The sequence below is a fragment of the Callospermophilus lateralis genome, chromosome 8, assembly GCF_048772815.1.
Source record: "Callospermophilus lateralis isolate mCalLat2 chromosome 8, mCalLat2.hap1, whole genome shotgun sequence".
Taxonomy (NCBI): Eukaryota; Metazoa; Chordata; class Mammalia; order Rodentia; family Sciuridae; genus Callospermophilus; species Callospermophilus lateralis.
In genome coordinates, this window is record NC_135312.1 from 4,658,645 (window position 1) to 4,674,854 (window position 16,210).

Consider the following 16,210-nt stretch of genomic DNA (forward strand, 5'->3'; position numbering starts at 1 on the left):
CCCTCCGCTGTGCCAGGCCCTGTGCTGGGTCAAGGATGCCGGCGCTCCAACCTGCCCCTCTGCTCCCCACCTGGCCAGCCACTCAGCCAGGGCCTTGATGTTCTCCGTCCAACGGGGGATGCCTGCCAGGGGTCTTGAGGGCAGAATGGCCCTCACCAGTCTGCAGCGCACTGTCGGGTCCCTTGTGGGCACCTTTTCATCCTGCCCACAGTGCCAGGAAGAGAAGGCAGCCACGGCACACCCATTCAGAAGGGCTCTCTCCACCGCTGTTGGATAGGAGAGCTGATGGTATGCAGTAGAGGCCATGCATCTGCACCCCGGGTGCTTGTTCCAGCTTGGCTGCTCCTTTCTGAGTACTGTACTAGGTGCCAGGGATACAGGCAGGGCTTCTGCCAAGGCTTTCAAGTACATTCCTATAGGTTGTCTACTGCAAAAAAGGAGGTGGTGAGTGAGGGCAGAAATCCAAGCCAGGCATCTGGGGAAGAAAATTAAAAAAAAAAAATCTGTTTAGAAAAGGTATCTTTTCATGACTTGCACAAAGACGTCTTTTGAGTGGGGCCCCCAGTACTGCCCTTGAGGGGTTTATAGTTGAGTAGGAAGACAGACTAGGCAAGCCCTGGTGAGGCTGTTGCCCTGGCTTTGGAGTGCTGCAGAGCCCAGCTGCCTCTCCCTCTGACTACGTCCAGGCCACTGCTGGCCCTCACCTTGGCCGGACCTAGTGGCCTCTCTTCTCAGTTTAGGACCCACTGAGGTTCAGCCTCAGCCCCTCTTTGTGATGCCTCCGTGGTCTGACCGTCCACATGGACCCCTGAGCCCAGAAGACAACCCCCTGTTGCTGCCGTCCTGGACGGGGTGTTGGGATGTGGCCCATGGGTCTCTCTAATAGCCTGGCGCTCATTGACGCCGGCGTCGATGCTGTCATTAGCTGTGCTTCCCGTGTCTCCTACAGCAGTGACGGGGGTGGCAGTTAAAAACTGAGAGTCAGAGCTCACTGTTGGGAGCCCTCCAGAGACTTTTAGCAGCGTTGACTGAGCTCTGCCCCTTCCTCCGGCTCAGAGTCCCCCGGTGCTGGCCCACCACTCCCTGGCTCCGTCCCACCTGCCCCTGGCCCCTGGACTCAGCCTTGCTGAATCTGCCGCCCGGTGGCCTGGAAGGTCACCTCCCCACTGGGCCCATGTCCCCTTGTGTGGGGTGGGGTTGGACTGGCACCTGAAGTTGTCTCTCAGCCGACCTGGCCCCTGCCTGCTTGCAGGAGCCGTGGTCCCCCTCCTCCCTCTGTGTCCAGGGACGTGGCTTCGGTATGAGCTGGGCCATGGTGACTGTGTCCACTACCCATGTCGACAAACACTGCGAAACCTGCCTCCCTTCTTCCCAGACAGGCAGCTGATGGCACACCGTGATGGCACCCTGTGCTGGGGCCCTGAGAGGCCCAGGGCTTCCGCTCGGTGCCGCTGTCCGTGGTGCTGACCCCCTGACCCGCCCTCTGTCAGCCCTGAGCTTGGTGTTCTGAGCACAGGGCACCTGGTGCCTTAGGCAATCTCCCAGCAGCTCTGTGGCTGAGCACACGGGTGTGTCCGGAGTCACTGTGGGGAGATGGCAGGGGCTCACCTGGGGCTGCCTGCACGTGGAGCCCTAGACCCAGCTGTCATGCCACTTGGCCTCTCCTTCACAATGACATCACCCCATGGCGGCCACTGGGGTGACTCAGAGGCTGAGCACAGCTCGTGCAGCTCCATCCAGTGACCTCTGACAGCGAGTCAGAGGGGCGTGACCTTCCCCCCAACTTGGCAGAGGTGGAGCTGAGCTCAGAGAGGTGGGCGCCTGCCAAGGCCTCTCAGGGCCCCAGGTCCCTCCAGCTGCCCGTCCAACTCTGCAGCTGGGGCAGTGTCTCCTGGCTCCTGCTTTGGCTCCTAAGGAGAATGTGCCACCCAGGACAGAGGAGAGGCTTTGTGAAGCATGTGGCTGAGGGTGAGGACTTGGGAGAAGGGACCAGTGGCCCTGTCCTGAGTCCCATCCCTCCTGACAGGCCTTGGGGTATCTCAGGCTACCCACTGAAGTCCCAGTGACCCCAGGCCGGAGCCCAGGCCCCCAGCCTGTGCTCTTGTGATGGATCCTGCCACCCCCAGCCTTGCTCCAGGGCCACCTTGTACCCCACCCTCCCTCACCCTGGGCATCTGCTAAGCTGCCCCCTTGCCCAGATTCCCCCATCACCCTCTTCTCTCCTCTGGACAGAGGCCTGCTGGGCCCAGCATGGGCTTGCCCTCCCAGCTCTTAGAACCCAGGGGTCCAGCTCTGCGCCCACCCAGATCCTCCCGGGTTGGAGGACTCTTTGCGACTTAGTTTTTGTTTTGTTTCTGTTTGTCCCCAGAGGGAGTAAAGGACTCTGGGTCGCGATTCTGGTTTAACTTTAGCCAAGTGCAAACCTTCCCATGTGTGTCGTCTCATGAGACCTCATTACAGCCCTGCCAGAGCCATTGTCACCCCGCCCAGGGACAAGAGGCCGGTGCAGAGAGGCTGGGCTTCTGAGAGGCCGCACAGCTGTTGGGTGGTTTCTGGACTCTGACTCTGAGGCTGTTACACACCAGGCAAACACCAATCGCAGCCCAGGACCTTAGGGTGAGACTGTTTGGGGACTAGGCCTTTAGGGAGTGACTGGGTGAAGGTCAGACCATGGGGTGGAGTGGGCCCTCCCCAGTACTGCTGGTGTCTTTCTAAAAACAAGAAATCGGGACACACGGGCACCGGGATGTGAGAGCACAGTGCAGGGAGATGGGCACCTTAATGCCCAGGAGACGGGCCTTGGAAGGACCAGCCCAGCTGCACCTTGGGCTTGAGCTTCTGGGCTCCTTGACTAGGAGAGCCAAGCGTCTGCCGTCCAAGCCGCTGTCTGTGGCATTTTGCTGTTGCAGCGGGAGCCCGGCAGGGTGGACGTGAGGTGGCCTGAGTGCTCAGCGCACGTTTGAGGCCAGGCCATCTTTTGGAGATTTGCTGAGGAAAGCAGTTTTCCCAGGACTGTCTCCTGCGCTCCCAGTGTCCCTGATAGGCCAGCGGGGGAGGCTTTCTGTGGCCTGGCCCTGGCCAGGAGGCTCCTTCCCTCCCTGCAGCTGCTTGGTTGCCATGGTAACAGTCTCCGGTGCTGAGAGCAGGCCTTGCGTGCTGCTGTCCACGGCGGCAGAGCAGGTTCCTGCCAAGGCACCTGGATGGCCACGCGTTGCTCCCTTGATCAGTGGAGCCAGAGGCCACAGCTTCCCTCCCATCCTACGTGTGTCTGCACTCGGTCCTGCCTTGCTGAGGGCCCCAGCCAATCCAGGGAGACCCAGGATCAGGGCCCTGGGGCACCGACCACAGGGAGGGCTGCCACGGGGCGGACCTGCGCCTGCTCCAGGCCAGCCCGGCCCGGCTAGCCCTGCCTCTGCCTCACGCATGGTCCTAGGCGTGGTGCTGCCCTCCCAGAGCCTCCATCTCCTGCTGGGTGGATGGGAGAGGGCAGCCCTTCCTGCAGGGCTGCAGCTTCTCTACTCCCGTGGGTGGCGTTCGCTCGCTGTGTCTCCAGGCTAGCCCTCCTGGCATCTCTGCCAAGGCCCGCTGGGCGTGACTGGAATGGCCGCACTGCCCTGGCCTGCACGGGTGACGTCCTCACTGTCCTCACTTAGCTCTTCACCAGAACCAACCGGGAAGCTTTCCCCCTCTCATGGCCTCGCCCCACTGACTGTTGGCAGATTCACCCGTGGAGAGTGTGCCAAGGCTAGAGGACTGAGAGCTAGGGATGTGGGGACCCCTCTCCCACATGTCACCAGCCCTCATGATGCCCTCCATGCTGGTGTGACCCTGGCTGCGTCTTCTGATAATGCAGAGCCCCTGACAGCAGGAGACAGAGTGCTTCTATAAAGGCCTCTGCAAACCCGTAGAAGGCCGTGTGACCAGGTGCCCCGTGTCCTTGCAGGAGAGCCAGGAACTTCACTCTTGGGTGGAGTGCACCCCATTTCTGAGCTTCACTGATTCTCTTAGCTGCAGCTTAGGGTCCACAGGCTGGGCTGAACAGCCAGGGCACCCACATAGCCACCAACCTGCAGGTGACGAGGCCTCATCCTGGGGGCAGGGGGTGCACCCACCCTCCCAGGGCTGCGCGCGACACCCGTCCTCCGTCTCTCCCAGCTCCTGGCAGCTGTCAGTCATCCTTGGAGCTGCATCCCTGGACCCTGGCTCATCTTGGCAGGGCCTTCCCCTCTGGTGACTGTCCTCTGTGTCTCATGAGGACGCTCGTGTTGGATTTAGGGCCCACCTGGATAATCCAAGGTGATCTCATCTCGAGATCTTGAATTACATCTGCAAAGACCCCCTTTCCACCATGCGGCCAGCGCACTGGTTTCATTAATGAGGTTCTTGGCATAAAAGTTAGCTAGTGAGATCGAAATAAAACACACAGACTCAGTTACCTTTTTCTATGACCAGGTCCGAGACGGCTCCCCCCTCTGGTTCCCACCTTGAACCACCCGGTAGGGCAGCAAGGATTACTCAGGGCTAGCAGGAGAGAGAGAGAGAGAGAGAGGGAGCACGCCAGGGAGTAGCCTTTTATTGGGGAACAAGAAATTCAGGGGAGAATTCCATCCAATGAAGGTTGAAGGGGGCCGCATTCCAAGGTCAGGGTCAGTGATTGGCCCCGGGGTCAGTGGTCAGTCACACCCCCACATGGACAGGCTCTTGCACCAGGAGAGGGCCGGGAAAGCTCCGACACAGTTTAGCCAGAGCGCCTCAGACCCAAACCGGGAGTGGCCCAGTCACGTGTGAGAATGGCTCCCCACACCCCTTTCCAAATAAGATGACTCTCACACTCTCTGGGGGTTATGGACACCTTTTGGGGGGCCATCCTCAGCCCAGGGCTCTGGAGAAAATAATTGCTCAGTCAGGGAGGGGACTTTACCCACTGTCCTTCTCGTCCTGCCTGTGTGACCTGCTCCTCTCTCCTGAATCTTCCTGTGCCCCACAACTTTTCTTGTAGGGAATATGATTCTTAACCGCCAAAGAGTGATGGGGAGTTAGTCAGAGCCCCCCGGATAGCTGGAGCGGATTCAGGTGGGAAAGCGGAGGGGCTCTCAATGCACCTGATTATGCCCCTTCCCAAGGGAGGCCCGTCCTGAGGCGGGCCTTGGACAGCAGGGTCCCACACGTGGGTTCACACAGCCACTCAGGAGCTGAGGAGGGGCCAGGGTTCAACCTCTAGAGGAAAGGGTGTTCCCTGCTCACGCCCACCCCTCGTTCTGCAGACATGGAGACAGGCTGCAGGGCAGAGGTGAGGTTCCCATGTGGCAGCCTGCTCCGGAGACAGCCAGGCCCTGATGCCCAGCCCAGGGCCTCTGGCTTCTGACCTGGTTGCCCAAAGCTAGAGCCGTCCAGGTGGTTGCTGTGGCCTGCACACACGTGGCTGTGCGGGTGAGTGGAGGCTGCCCTTGCTGGGCCCTGGGGCTTCTGCCACGGCACCTCCCTGACCAGGAGCCCACTGTCAGGCCCGTCCTGGGGTGACTAAATGAAATTCAGCAGGGATGGCATCCCTTCTCAGTCATTAGCTCCGTCACATACCCAATGGCTTCCATGAAGAGTGAGGCAGCAGGACTTGTGGGTTCAGGGACCTGGTGGCCCCGACCCCGTGGGATACCCACGGCCTGTAGGACACCATGCTGCCCAGAGGCACTGGCTTTGGCTTCAGAGGGCAGCACTGCCCGTTGGCTCCAGGGCCCTGCTCAGAGGGCTCCCAGGTCCTGGCCATGACCGTGTTGTGCCCGTGGAGACCAAGCCTGCTCACAGAGTTCCTTACAGCGTCCACTGTGCCCAGCATCCTTTGCAAGAGCAAGATTCTCCTCAGGTGCTCTGGCTGTGACAGCCACCGTCCTGGGCCACTGAGAGACCCAGGCTTTGGGGCCTGCGACTCCCCAGCCTGCACATAGGCACAGTTGGAGCTGGCCCAGAAAGGAAGGAGGCCCTTTCCCCACAGGAGACCCCGATGCCATGGGCAGAGGGGAAAGGAGCTGGGGGAGGGGACAGAGGCCCACAGGCTTGGTTTCAGACAGATTTAGAGTGACAGAGATGTTGAACCCTTCACCAGGAGCGCTCCTGAGGAGTATGTAATAGGTGCACAACAAAATCTCCTTCTGCTCAACACTGACAGGGGCTGGGAGCCACTGGGGAGAGGGCTCAGGGTGGGAGGGAGGCAGTGGGCCCAGCTTTGCAAGGACAGTGGACACCGTGTGAAAGGGGGCAGCAGGCACTGCCCCATGCAGCTCTGTGGCTCAGGGGCCTCTCTGCTGTGGTGTTGTCCAGGGGTCCTGGGAACAGAGGTGCACAGCCTGGTTCTGGGGGCCTTGGGGGCAGGGAAAAGAGAGCAGCCAGGGTGCCGTTGCTGCCCTTCCTTGACCTTGCCCCCAGACATCGTGGACATCAAGCCGGCCAACATGGAGGACCTCACGGAGGTGATCACGGCCTCGGAGTTCCACCCCCACCACTGCAACCTCTTCGTCTACAGCAGCAGCAAGGGCTCCCTGCGGCTCTGCGACATGCGGGCGGCGGCCCTGTGTGACAAGCACTCCAAGCGTAAGTGCCACCCCAGGCCCTGCAGAGGTGGGGGGGGGCGAGCTGCACGGCCCGTCCTGGAGCTGGGGGCGGCCGGCGTGGGCCCGGCTGTTCTGGGGTCCTGCTGCCCAGGAGCCGCCCAGCTCCAGGGTCTGGGACTCTAGGGCCAGGGCCAGGAGACGCAGAAGTGAAGGAGGTGCTGCTGTAATGTCACCTCCTCGGGGGCCCTCCCCTGATGCCACACAGGGCCAGGACCCTGCTCTGCCCATCCTGGGCTGCATCCTCCTCCCCTGCAGAGCTCCCTGGGGGCTGCTCCCTCGTCCCCTGCAGCCTGAGCCCCTCTGGTGTGGAATGTGTGGCCCCTCATCCTGGAGCCCCCAGAGGGTACCCTGGAGGCCCAGGGGAACAGCTCTCATGAAGACAGCCGCCACGGCCCACCTTCTGAACACTCGGCTGAGCCTGGCCCCAGAACTGAGCACGGGGGGCTGGGCTGCCTGGTGCTGGCTGTGGCCCCAGTTGCCACATGGTCTCCAGAGGCCCCTGGGGTCTTCAGAGGCCCCTGGAGGCAGGATCAGGCTCCCTTCCTGTGGAGTAGCAGGCTGCACCCTGCTGGGAGAGCAGGGGCCGTGTCCCTCCGGTCCACCTCCCCATCCGTCCCCAGTGCCTATTAACAGTGTCTGGAAAGAGACACTTCCTGAGTGAGTGAGGCCAGTCGGGGGCTGGTGGAGAGTGGTGACACTCTCCCCTGGGTGCACGTGTCATGAGTAGTCACGTGGATCCTGTCCCCGCCCTGGGGACTCAGGCTCAGGTGCTGAAGCCTCCTGTCCCCTCTCCCTCCCTGAGCTCTGTCCCTTGCTCCTGGCTACCACCACTCTCCTCCAGGCCTGCCCACGCTCCATGCTGCATGTCAGGAGCATTCAGTGGGCGCTGGTTCCCGCCAGGGGCTTGCGTCTGAGTTAGGGAGACAGTGAACACGTACCTAGGCCATGGTGTCAAGTTCAGGGACAGATGCCAGCAAGGGTATGGCAAGACAGACCCCCGGGAGTGAGCCGCGGGAGTGGGGAGAAGGTGGTCCAGAGCAGGGCTGTGCGGGGCAGAGGCAGGGGGCCAGAGGGAGCACGGGAAGGAGGGCAGGAGGCGAATCAGAGTAGAGCAGGGGAAGGTGGCTCAGGCCACCGCCCGCAGGTCAGGCCAAAGGTGAGAGGTCAAGTGTGCTCCAAGTGAGATAGGCTGCGCCAGGCCTGGGACTCCCAGGCTCAAGCAGTGGTGAGGGTGGGTTGGCCTGGACAGGTGGCAGGCCACCTGTGAGTGGGTCATCTGCACACTAGCACGGTCCAGCAGGCAGCCAGACGTGGAGGCCTGGAGGCCAGGGAGAGGCCTAGGCCTTTGAGGTATCAGCGTGTGGACAGGACAGAGGGGAGGCCAGAGGCCACCTGAGGAGTGTGGGCAGTGCTGGCCCACAACCAGGCCCAGAATGGAGCTGTCCCCTGCTCTGCCACAGGGGACAACCACAGGGAGCAGCTTAGCGCAACACTAGTTTATTCTCTTCTGCGCGCAGGTCGGAGTATGACACAGCCTCCTTGCCCCAGGTCGGGTGTCACCAGGGCAGGGCTGGCTCAGAGGGTACAGAGTAAGACGGGAATGGAAGGGTCCAGGCCCTGACTCCCTCGGAACCCCGTGGAGGGAAACTGAGGCTCCGGGGCACATCCTTCCTACAGGACAGGAGCTGAGACACCCCGTGTCCAGGACAGCAAAGGGCGATTCGGTGACGTCAACGCCTGCATCATGGAGCACTGCTCTGTCACCTTGTTCCGATATTGTTTTAGAGGATTTTGAAATGACGTGGAAATACTCCTGTGAGGAGGTTCACTGGGGGACAAAAGAGCAACGAGCACTTGGCCAAAGAGGGAAGCAGGGGAGCCCCGGAAAGGACGTGGCTAGGACGGGCCACTGGCCACCGAGCGCGGCTGACACGCTGTTTCTGTTTTTCTCTCTGTTGGTGTTTAACAGGTTCAAACCTTGAATCAAGGGGACACAGAGGGGCACAGAGACTCTTGGTGCCATGCTGCTCCATTGTCGTGTGGGGGGGTGGAAATCAGAGCCCTAGGCTTCTGCAGCCCGTGTCACCCTGGTCCCCGGAGTGTGCGGGAGCACCTGTGTGCTTCCTGAGCTCGGCTAGAAGCATGGATTCCAGCCACGTGACTGTTGTGCTCCTGGTGATGAGCCAGCCTTGTCTGAGTCACAGGCAAACCTGAGAGTAGGAGGCATGGAGCTTTATTTTCCATGACTCAATCCAATTTTCGTTCTCGCCCCATCCTCCAGGGCTGCAGGGAGCATTGCTTTGGGGCCCTGGCAGACCCCTCCCCATAATGCACTAGGTTCTGAAGGGCAAGGTGTTCAGGGAGTGACGTTGGGTCTTCCAGAACATTGGTTGGCACAGTGCTTGGTGACATGTGGCCAGGAGCCTCCAGAGACATCGCTGTGGCCTGTTTTCTGGCTGCCCATGACTTCCTGGGAGCATCCTGGTGTCCAGGCCCCTCCCTGGCCTGTGGACAGGCAGCCATGTGTGCATTGCTGGTTTTACATAGGCCTCTGTGCATGCTCTTAGGTGAAGTTGGCCTTTAATTTTCTTTCCCTATTCTTTGCCCAGTTTTGTTAAGGTTATTTGATTTCCTACAGCGAGCTGGGTAGCTCTGTCTTCCTCTTTCTGGAACTTGGTAGAGTAAACCTGCCCCTGGCGTCTTCGTGAAGCTCACGTATGAACCTATCCAGGGATTGAACTCAGGGGCCCTTGACCACTGAGCCCCATCCCAGCCCTGTTTTGTATTTTATTTAGAGAGAGGGTCTCACTGAGTTACTTAGCAGTTCACGTTGGTGAGGCTGGCTTTGAACTCTCGATCCTCCTGCGGCAGCCTCTGGAGCCACTGGGATTACAGGTGTGGGTGGCAGCACCTGGCTGGCTCTAATGTCTTTTTTGAGAATAATTTTTTTTTTAAAAAAATGGTCTATTTTCTTTTGATTAGTAGTTTATGTGGTTTATGCGTATTTTCTATTACAGTTAATTCTGTATTTTAAAATTTTCCAGGATTTTTTATTCTCAAACTCAATAGCCTGCATATGGAATAGCTCGCTCTCTCTTTTTTGCGTGCCGGGATGGACCAGGGCCTGGGCATGCCAGGCAGCCTCTACCTCTGGTCACAGCCTCAGCCCGGGGAGCTTTCTCTTCCGATCTGGTGACAGGCTGGTTCCTTCTCTAGTCGCCTTCTCGGCTCATTCTCCTTGTCTCGTTTAGTTTGCCGTAAATGCGGGGTGAGGGCTGGGTGTCGCCCTGCTGCCTGCTGTGACCAGGCCGCTCGGTTCTGAGGCAGGGAACTAAGCAGGCAGCTGATTCCTGATTGGCAGGTGGTGGTGGCTGTTTTTGATCAGAACACAAATGATCGTTACTTTAGCTGACGTTTTTAGACCTGGAGATGGACTGGCTCCTGACTCCCACTTGTCTCTGTTTGTCCACTTACTGCTCAAAACTCAGCGTGGGAGCGACCCCTCAGGGAGGCATGCTCATGTCATCACTTCCTAGCAGGACAAACCTGCGATTTTCATTCACACTGTGACCGGAGTCCTGGACCACGTGTGGATGTTTATTTCCGCGATGGACAGATGAGGAAACCGTAGGTCCGAGAAGCACAGTAGCCTCCTAGGCCCTCCACATCAAGGTGGGAGGGTGCTTGGGCTGCCCTGCTCTCTGGTACCTGGCTCCACCTTCTCTCTGCACTAGAAACCAGGGTCTTTTGTCTGCTAGGCGATGTGGCAGGGTAGCCATGGAAACAACCCTCTGTGAGTCCTCAGAATAGACGGTTATTTCTGCATTTGACAGCAGAGCTGCGGAAGGAACGGGGCGGGCCTGGAGCAGAGGCTCCTCGGAATGGGCGGTGGCGGTCCAGACCCTTGGTGGGACCAGACTGCGCGCCCAGCTGGTGCTGGGCACAAGGAGAACCCCAGCTCATGTTGCTGAGTGCTTGGGGCACAGCACGTGCTGCTCCGGGTGGGCGTCCATCAAGTCCCAGAGCTGCCCGGAGGAGGGCAGGGTGGTGCATCTCACAGATGGAGCTGGGGGGCATCCCACCCCCGCTGCTGCCACAAGAGCCTGGGAGGCTGCTCTTTCCTCTGTGGCTTGAAACAACACAGCTCTGGAGGTCAGGGAGTTGGAGGCGGGCGGCCCGGGTTCCTAGGGCCTCGGGCGGAGTCCGTCCCCAGCCTCCAGGGGCCTTGCCTTCCCCATCCCGTGGCTCCCCTCACCCTCCTCGCGGGTTGCTCTGCGCTCTGTCTCTCTCCCTCTCTTCCTCTGCCGTGAGCTTCCTGCCTCCCTCTCAGAGGTCCCTGTGTCCTCACAGGGACCCCCCTTCAGATCCTTTCTCTGTGTGCACAGCTCCCGGGAGCAGAGAGCAGACATCTTTAGAGGCTGCTGCTGCCTACCACGCTAAGGCATCGGGAAGTTAGGACGTTGGCCCAGGTCACACAGTCAGGTGGAGCCCAGGTGGAGCCCTGTCTCCTGTCACCAGCCACAGCTCCTTCTGTCTCCCCAGAAATGCTGAAGGCTGAAAACTCAGGGGAATTGTGGGTGAGCCAGGCTCACCTGGGGGGGCTGCATGGGGGCTCCCAAGGCGCATCCCTGACCCTGCACATGGAGCAGAAAAGCCAGGCGGCCAGTCCCCCCAGCAGTCTGGGGGCAGAGCCAGGCCCAGCTGCCCCGAAATGGGAGCAGCCAGTGCTCAGGCCCTGCAGCCGGATGCTGAGGCTGGTAGGCAGAGAAGTGGGGCCCGTGGGAGGGGAGGCCAGGGGCACGGGTGGAGGAAGGCCCACAGGTGGAGGAAGGCCCACATGGACAGGCTTCACAGGCCACAGGGGAGAGCGTCCCTTACTCTGAAGGGCCAGAGCCACAGGGTGCCTGAGTGTTCGGCAGGCTCCCCCTGGTGGCCAAGTGGAGAACAGACTAGGGGTGAGGTTGGAAACTGGGGACCAGTTGGGGGCTTAGCCTGTTAGCACCGGGCAGAGACGCAGTGCTCAGAGCATAGTGGGCTGGCACAGGAGGAGAGGGCCACGTCCTCACCTCACGAACTTGCTGGAACCATGGTTTGAGTGGAGGCAGGCTGGAGGGTCTGGGGATGGCTGTCTGGAGACGAGGCTCCTGCCGTGAGGAGGAGATGGGGAGACCAACTGACGCGCAGCAGGGGCCAGCAGGCATCACGGGCGGGCGACCCTTGGTCTTCCTCAAGGTGGGGAGAGGCCTCTGAAGCCACAGCAGTGCCCAGCCTAGGGCAGGATCATGTCAGGCCACCCTTGCGATCCGGTGCTGGACGTCACCAGTAGGAGGCAGCAGAGGGCAGCACGGGAGTGTGGATCTGGGTTCAGAGTCACCACTTTCTCCAGCTCTGACCCCCGGGGCGTGGTTTTCAGTGTCTGCCTTGGTTTTCTTGGCTATAAAATGGGGGATAATCAGGGTATCAACTTGATACTTTTATTCAAGGATTAGATGAGATAATATAAGGGAAGACTTCACAGAATCTGACACAGAATAAATGTGTCACTGTTCCCACAAATGAGCCCTTTTAGGTGCCGGTTCTTCCTCTGCTGGATGATAGCTGGGCCAGTGCCTGGTTATGTTTGGTTGTAGGTCTGACGAATGAACAAATGACCTACAGACAGACAGCTGCGCCCAGGGTGGAAACAGTCTCCTGGCCCTCTGGCCCATGGGCTGGGCACTCCAGTGACAGTGACCAACTCTCTCTGCAGTCTTTGAGGAACCCGAGGACCCCAGCAACCGCTCCTTCTTCTCGGAAATCATCTCCTCGGTGTCAGACGTGAAGTTCAGCCACAGCGGCCGCTACATGCTCACACGGGATTACCTCACGGTCAAGGTCTGGGACCTGAACATGGAGGCGAGGCCCATAGAGACCTACCAGGTGGGTGCCACCGCCTGACCACCTCGGGCCGCTCCACAGGTAGGGTCCCACAGGAAATGTCCCTGCACCTGGGGCCTCGGTTTTGAGGAGGAGATGGTGAAAACGAAGATGGACTTCAGGCTGGGTCTAATGCGGGGTGCAGGGTGCACCCCTTCTCCAGCACCTGCAGTCCTCTTGCTAAGTGAGGTGAGCGCTGCCCTCCCCCAGGAGCAGCCAGAACAGCTCGTGCAGCCAGGGCAGGGAGTGGGCAGGGGAGTGGGCAGGGGAACAGGCAGGGAGCGGGCAGGAGAGTGGGTAGGGAGCAGGCAGGGAGAGGGCAGGGGAGCGGGGAGTGGGCAGGGAGTGGGCAGGGGAACAGGCAGGGAGCGGGCAGGAGAGTGGGTAGGGAGCAGACAGGGAGAGGGCAGGGGAGCGGGGAGTGGGCAGGGAGTGGGCACACCTCTAGGCCCCAGCACAGGGCTGTGGGCCGGGTGCAGGGTGAGAGCTGGCACCTCCCTGGGAAGGGTGTGCGTGTGTGTCCTTCCTCCCACGGTCCATGCAGACCCTGCAGGTGGGCGGCCAGCTTCATGGGGCGCTAGACTCGCACGTGGAGCTGGAGGGGCAGGCTTCCTGGAAGAGGAGGCATTTGTACTAGACCTGGAGGCATGAGCAGGATTTGGTGGTGCAGATGTGGCCAGAAAACACCCACCAGAAGCCCAGCTGGATACTTGTGGTGTCACCTGGGATGAGTGCATGGGGTGTCACACCTGCCACACATGGGGTCACCTCCATTCCTTACTGCCCCTGTGAAGAGGGTGTTGTCAGCCCTCCTGCAGAAAGGGAAGCCCGAGCTCTAAGGGGCTGGGGTATGAGGGAGGCGACCCTGACTCAGTGACCCACAGCCCGCTCCCTCCCGGAGGCCTGGGAGGGGCGTGTCTTGTTAGGCACAGGGGTGGGGACTGGGAAGGAGCTCAGAAGACAGGGCACTCCGAGGCTGAGCTGGGCCGTGTGAGCAGTGCCCCTGGAGGCCACGTGCCCATGGAGCATCTCCTGGTGACGGCCCCTTATTTGGCCATGGGTGAGGTACTGTGGCCCCCACTCCACCCCCACTGCACACCCTGGGCAGGGATAGGCTCTTCTGTGTCCCTCTAGAAATAGCAGAGGCCTCAGAATGGGACAGGGACAAACCATGCCTTTCATGACCCTGTGGTCAGTGCAGACCGTGAAGCACACGCCTTGATTTCAGGCGCTTTGAGAGGGGGGTGCGGAGTCTCTTGTGGGTCTCAGACCGGCTGGGGACCCAGCACATGACTAACCATGTGCCAGGCTTCACGGGGAGCAGGGTCCCTTGGGCCACCTGCAGCACCTTGCAAACAGGGCTCTTTCTCTCCACCACGAGGGCAGCCCAGGAGCGGCCAGTTCCTGTGATGTCGTCCCTGTCCCTGCTCTCACCTGGCCCTCCTCTCACCAGGTCCATGATTACCTTCGGAGCAAACTCTGTTCCCTGTACGAGAACGACTGCATCTTCGACAAATTTGAATGTGCCTGGAACGGCAGTGACAGGTGAGCCCAGCCTTGGCCGCCCTGCGTGTGGCAGGAGGTTCTCGACCTGCAGGAGCTCAGCGGGCGACTGGGGAAACTGTCCGGGGTGGACACGCCTTGCTGAGTGAAGGTGTCGGTGCGAGACCACACCCTGGGGCCATCAAGCATGATGGCTGAACCCTAGTGCCTTTTCTCCATGAGGCAGAAGCAGGTGGCACCTGGTCATGTCATCTTCCACACCTATGGGCCCCAAGACTGCCTCACTTCTCTACAGCAGTGACCATTGGTCAACCTGGCCCCTGCTCCTGCCATTATTGTGGCCACCATTGGCCGCAGCCCTGAGCAGGCCTTCTATTATCCATCCATGCAGTGGGGAGAAGGGGCGGGGTCCAGGGGCATGGCCCAGCTTATTCACTCACGTGGATGGCCCCTGCCACACACCTCCTATTGGGCAGTCGGCCCCCTGAGCTGCTGAGGGCTGTCATGCTGCTGTAGTTCTGGAAGGGGCTGGGCTGTGACTGCTGTGGCTTTGGACACAGGGCTGGGAAGAGTGGAGGACAGCGACTGGACCAGAGCTAGGAGGAAGCCACAAGGAGGCAGGCCTGGCCCCAGGTGGGCGGAGCCAGTGGTAACAGGAGCCCCTGGGCCTGCTGATGTCCTGGGGCAGAGCTGCCTGCAGGGCCTCCGACCAGAGCTGTGTGCAGTGGCCAGCCTGGTGGTCACAGGGGGTCCACTGAAGGATGCATAGAAAGTCAGGATGGCCCCCTAGGCCCCTCTCTGGCCTGTGGACTGACCCCACCCCCGAGGAGGTGGGAGTGCTCAGACCCTCCTGTCCTGTGGCCCTCCCACACTTGGGGACTCCCTGGTGAACACTGGGAGGTGCAGTGAGAATCTCAGGAGAGGGACTTGGTGCTGAGCTACTAGGTATGTCCTTCCTCCACACGGGCACCAGGGGGCGCTTGTGACCTGGCGATGTCTGCACCCAGAGCCAGAAGTGCTGAGCTCCAGTGGCTGGCGTGTGGCTTCTGGGACTCAGCTGTCCTATCCTCCACCCAGGACTTCCTATGGGGTGCACCTTTCAGGCCAGCTGTCTCAGCCCTGGTGGTCCCCACCCCTCCCTGCTTCCTGCTCCCACCCCCATGAACCCACCCTGAGTGCTCTGCTCCTGGGCGGCTCCTCCTGGCTTCCTGCAGGAAACCCTGGGGTCCTCCCATGCCCCCCGTAGCCCCCTGGGTGTTCCTCTCCTGTCCTGCCACCTACACGGGCTTTCCCATGGCCTCTGTCCTCTTGGCCTCCTGACCAGGACTAGACGGAGCCCTGAAGTGGGGTGGGCTGGGGTTCAGTCCAAGTGCAGCCCTCATTCAGCCAAGGGCTGTCACATTTCTGGGGCACAGAGGCACCGGGCCACCTCTAAGCTTGGCCTGCCTGTCGCTGGGATCCCATGCTGCCCTTTGGGACTTCGGGGGCTCAGGGAGAAGCTGTGCTGCCCCAGGACCCCATTCTTGCACAATGAGGCAAAATCAAGCCCACGGCCCGCAGCCGTGCTCCCTGGCTAATGGGAAGCTGAGCCCCCACTGGACAGAGGGGCAGTGAGGAGCTGCTGGTGCCACATGGTGTGTTGGGCGACAGCCCTGCAGTGACCCACCCATTCCGGCAAGGCACACGGTGGCTTCCTCTGGAGAGTGCCTGGTTAAGTCACTGGGCCCCTGAGTCTGCCCACCTGGAAAGTGACACTAATAAAGCCTGGCCATCCATGGCTGTCTTGTGACGCCTGGCCAGGTGGCTCATCTGTGACGGTGCACACAGTTGGCAGGCCTGCGTTCTCCCTGGTCACCCGTGGGAGAATCCTGCTGCCCTCTGTGACAGCCCCAACACACTCCTGTCCCTGAAGCCCTCTGCAGCCTGTCCTCTTGGAGCATCTCTGGTTGCAAGGCTCGGACAAGCCTCGTCTCCCTGGAGAAGTGCAGCAGGGCTCCCCAGGGCTGGCCGCATCCTGGGGACCTCTCTTCTTGGTCCTGCCCACGTCTGCCCCCCTGCCTCCCCTCTGCCCTTCCTCCCTGCGATGGCTTCCTCCTCCCTGCTGGGATGACAACCCCCAACAGTCCCCCTCCCATCGCCCTCACAGCCCCCACCCCTCTTCCAGAGTGACACAGACACAGCCACCT

The 16,210-nt window shown here is 60.7% G+C and overlaps 1 protein-coding gene across 1 annotated transcript in view; it reads left to right on the forward strand.

The window, feature by feature from the left end:
* Ppp2r2c (protein phosphatase 2 regulatory subunit Bgamma) overlaps window positions 1–16,210 on the forward strand; it is a 98,808-nt gene that overhangs the window by 78,729 nt on the left and 3,869 nt on the right. Inside the window, exons 6-8 of the mRNA XM_076863820.2 lie at window positions 6,421–6,585; window positions 12,355–12,524; window positions 13,975–14,066. Of these exons, the coding sequence (XP_076719935.1) occupies window positions 6,421–6,585; window positions 12,355–12,524; window positions 13,975–14,066 (427 nt within the window). The remainder of the gene's footprint in view (window positions 1–6,420; window positions 6,586–12,354; window positions 12,525–13,974; window positions 14,067–16,210) is intronic.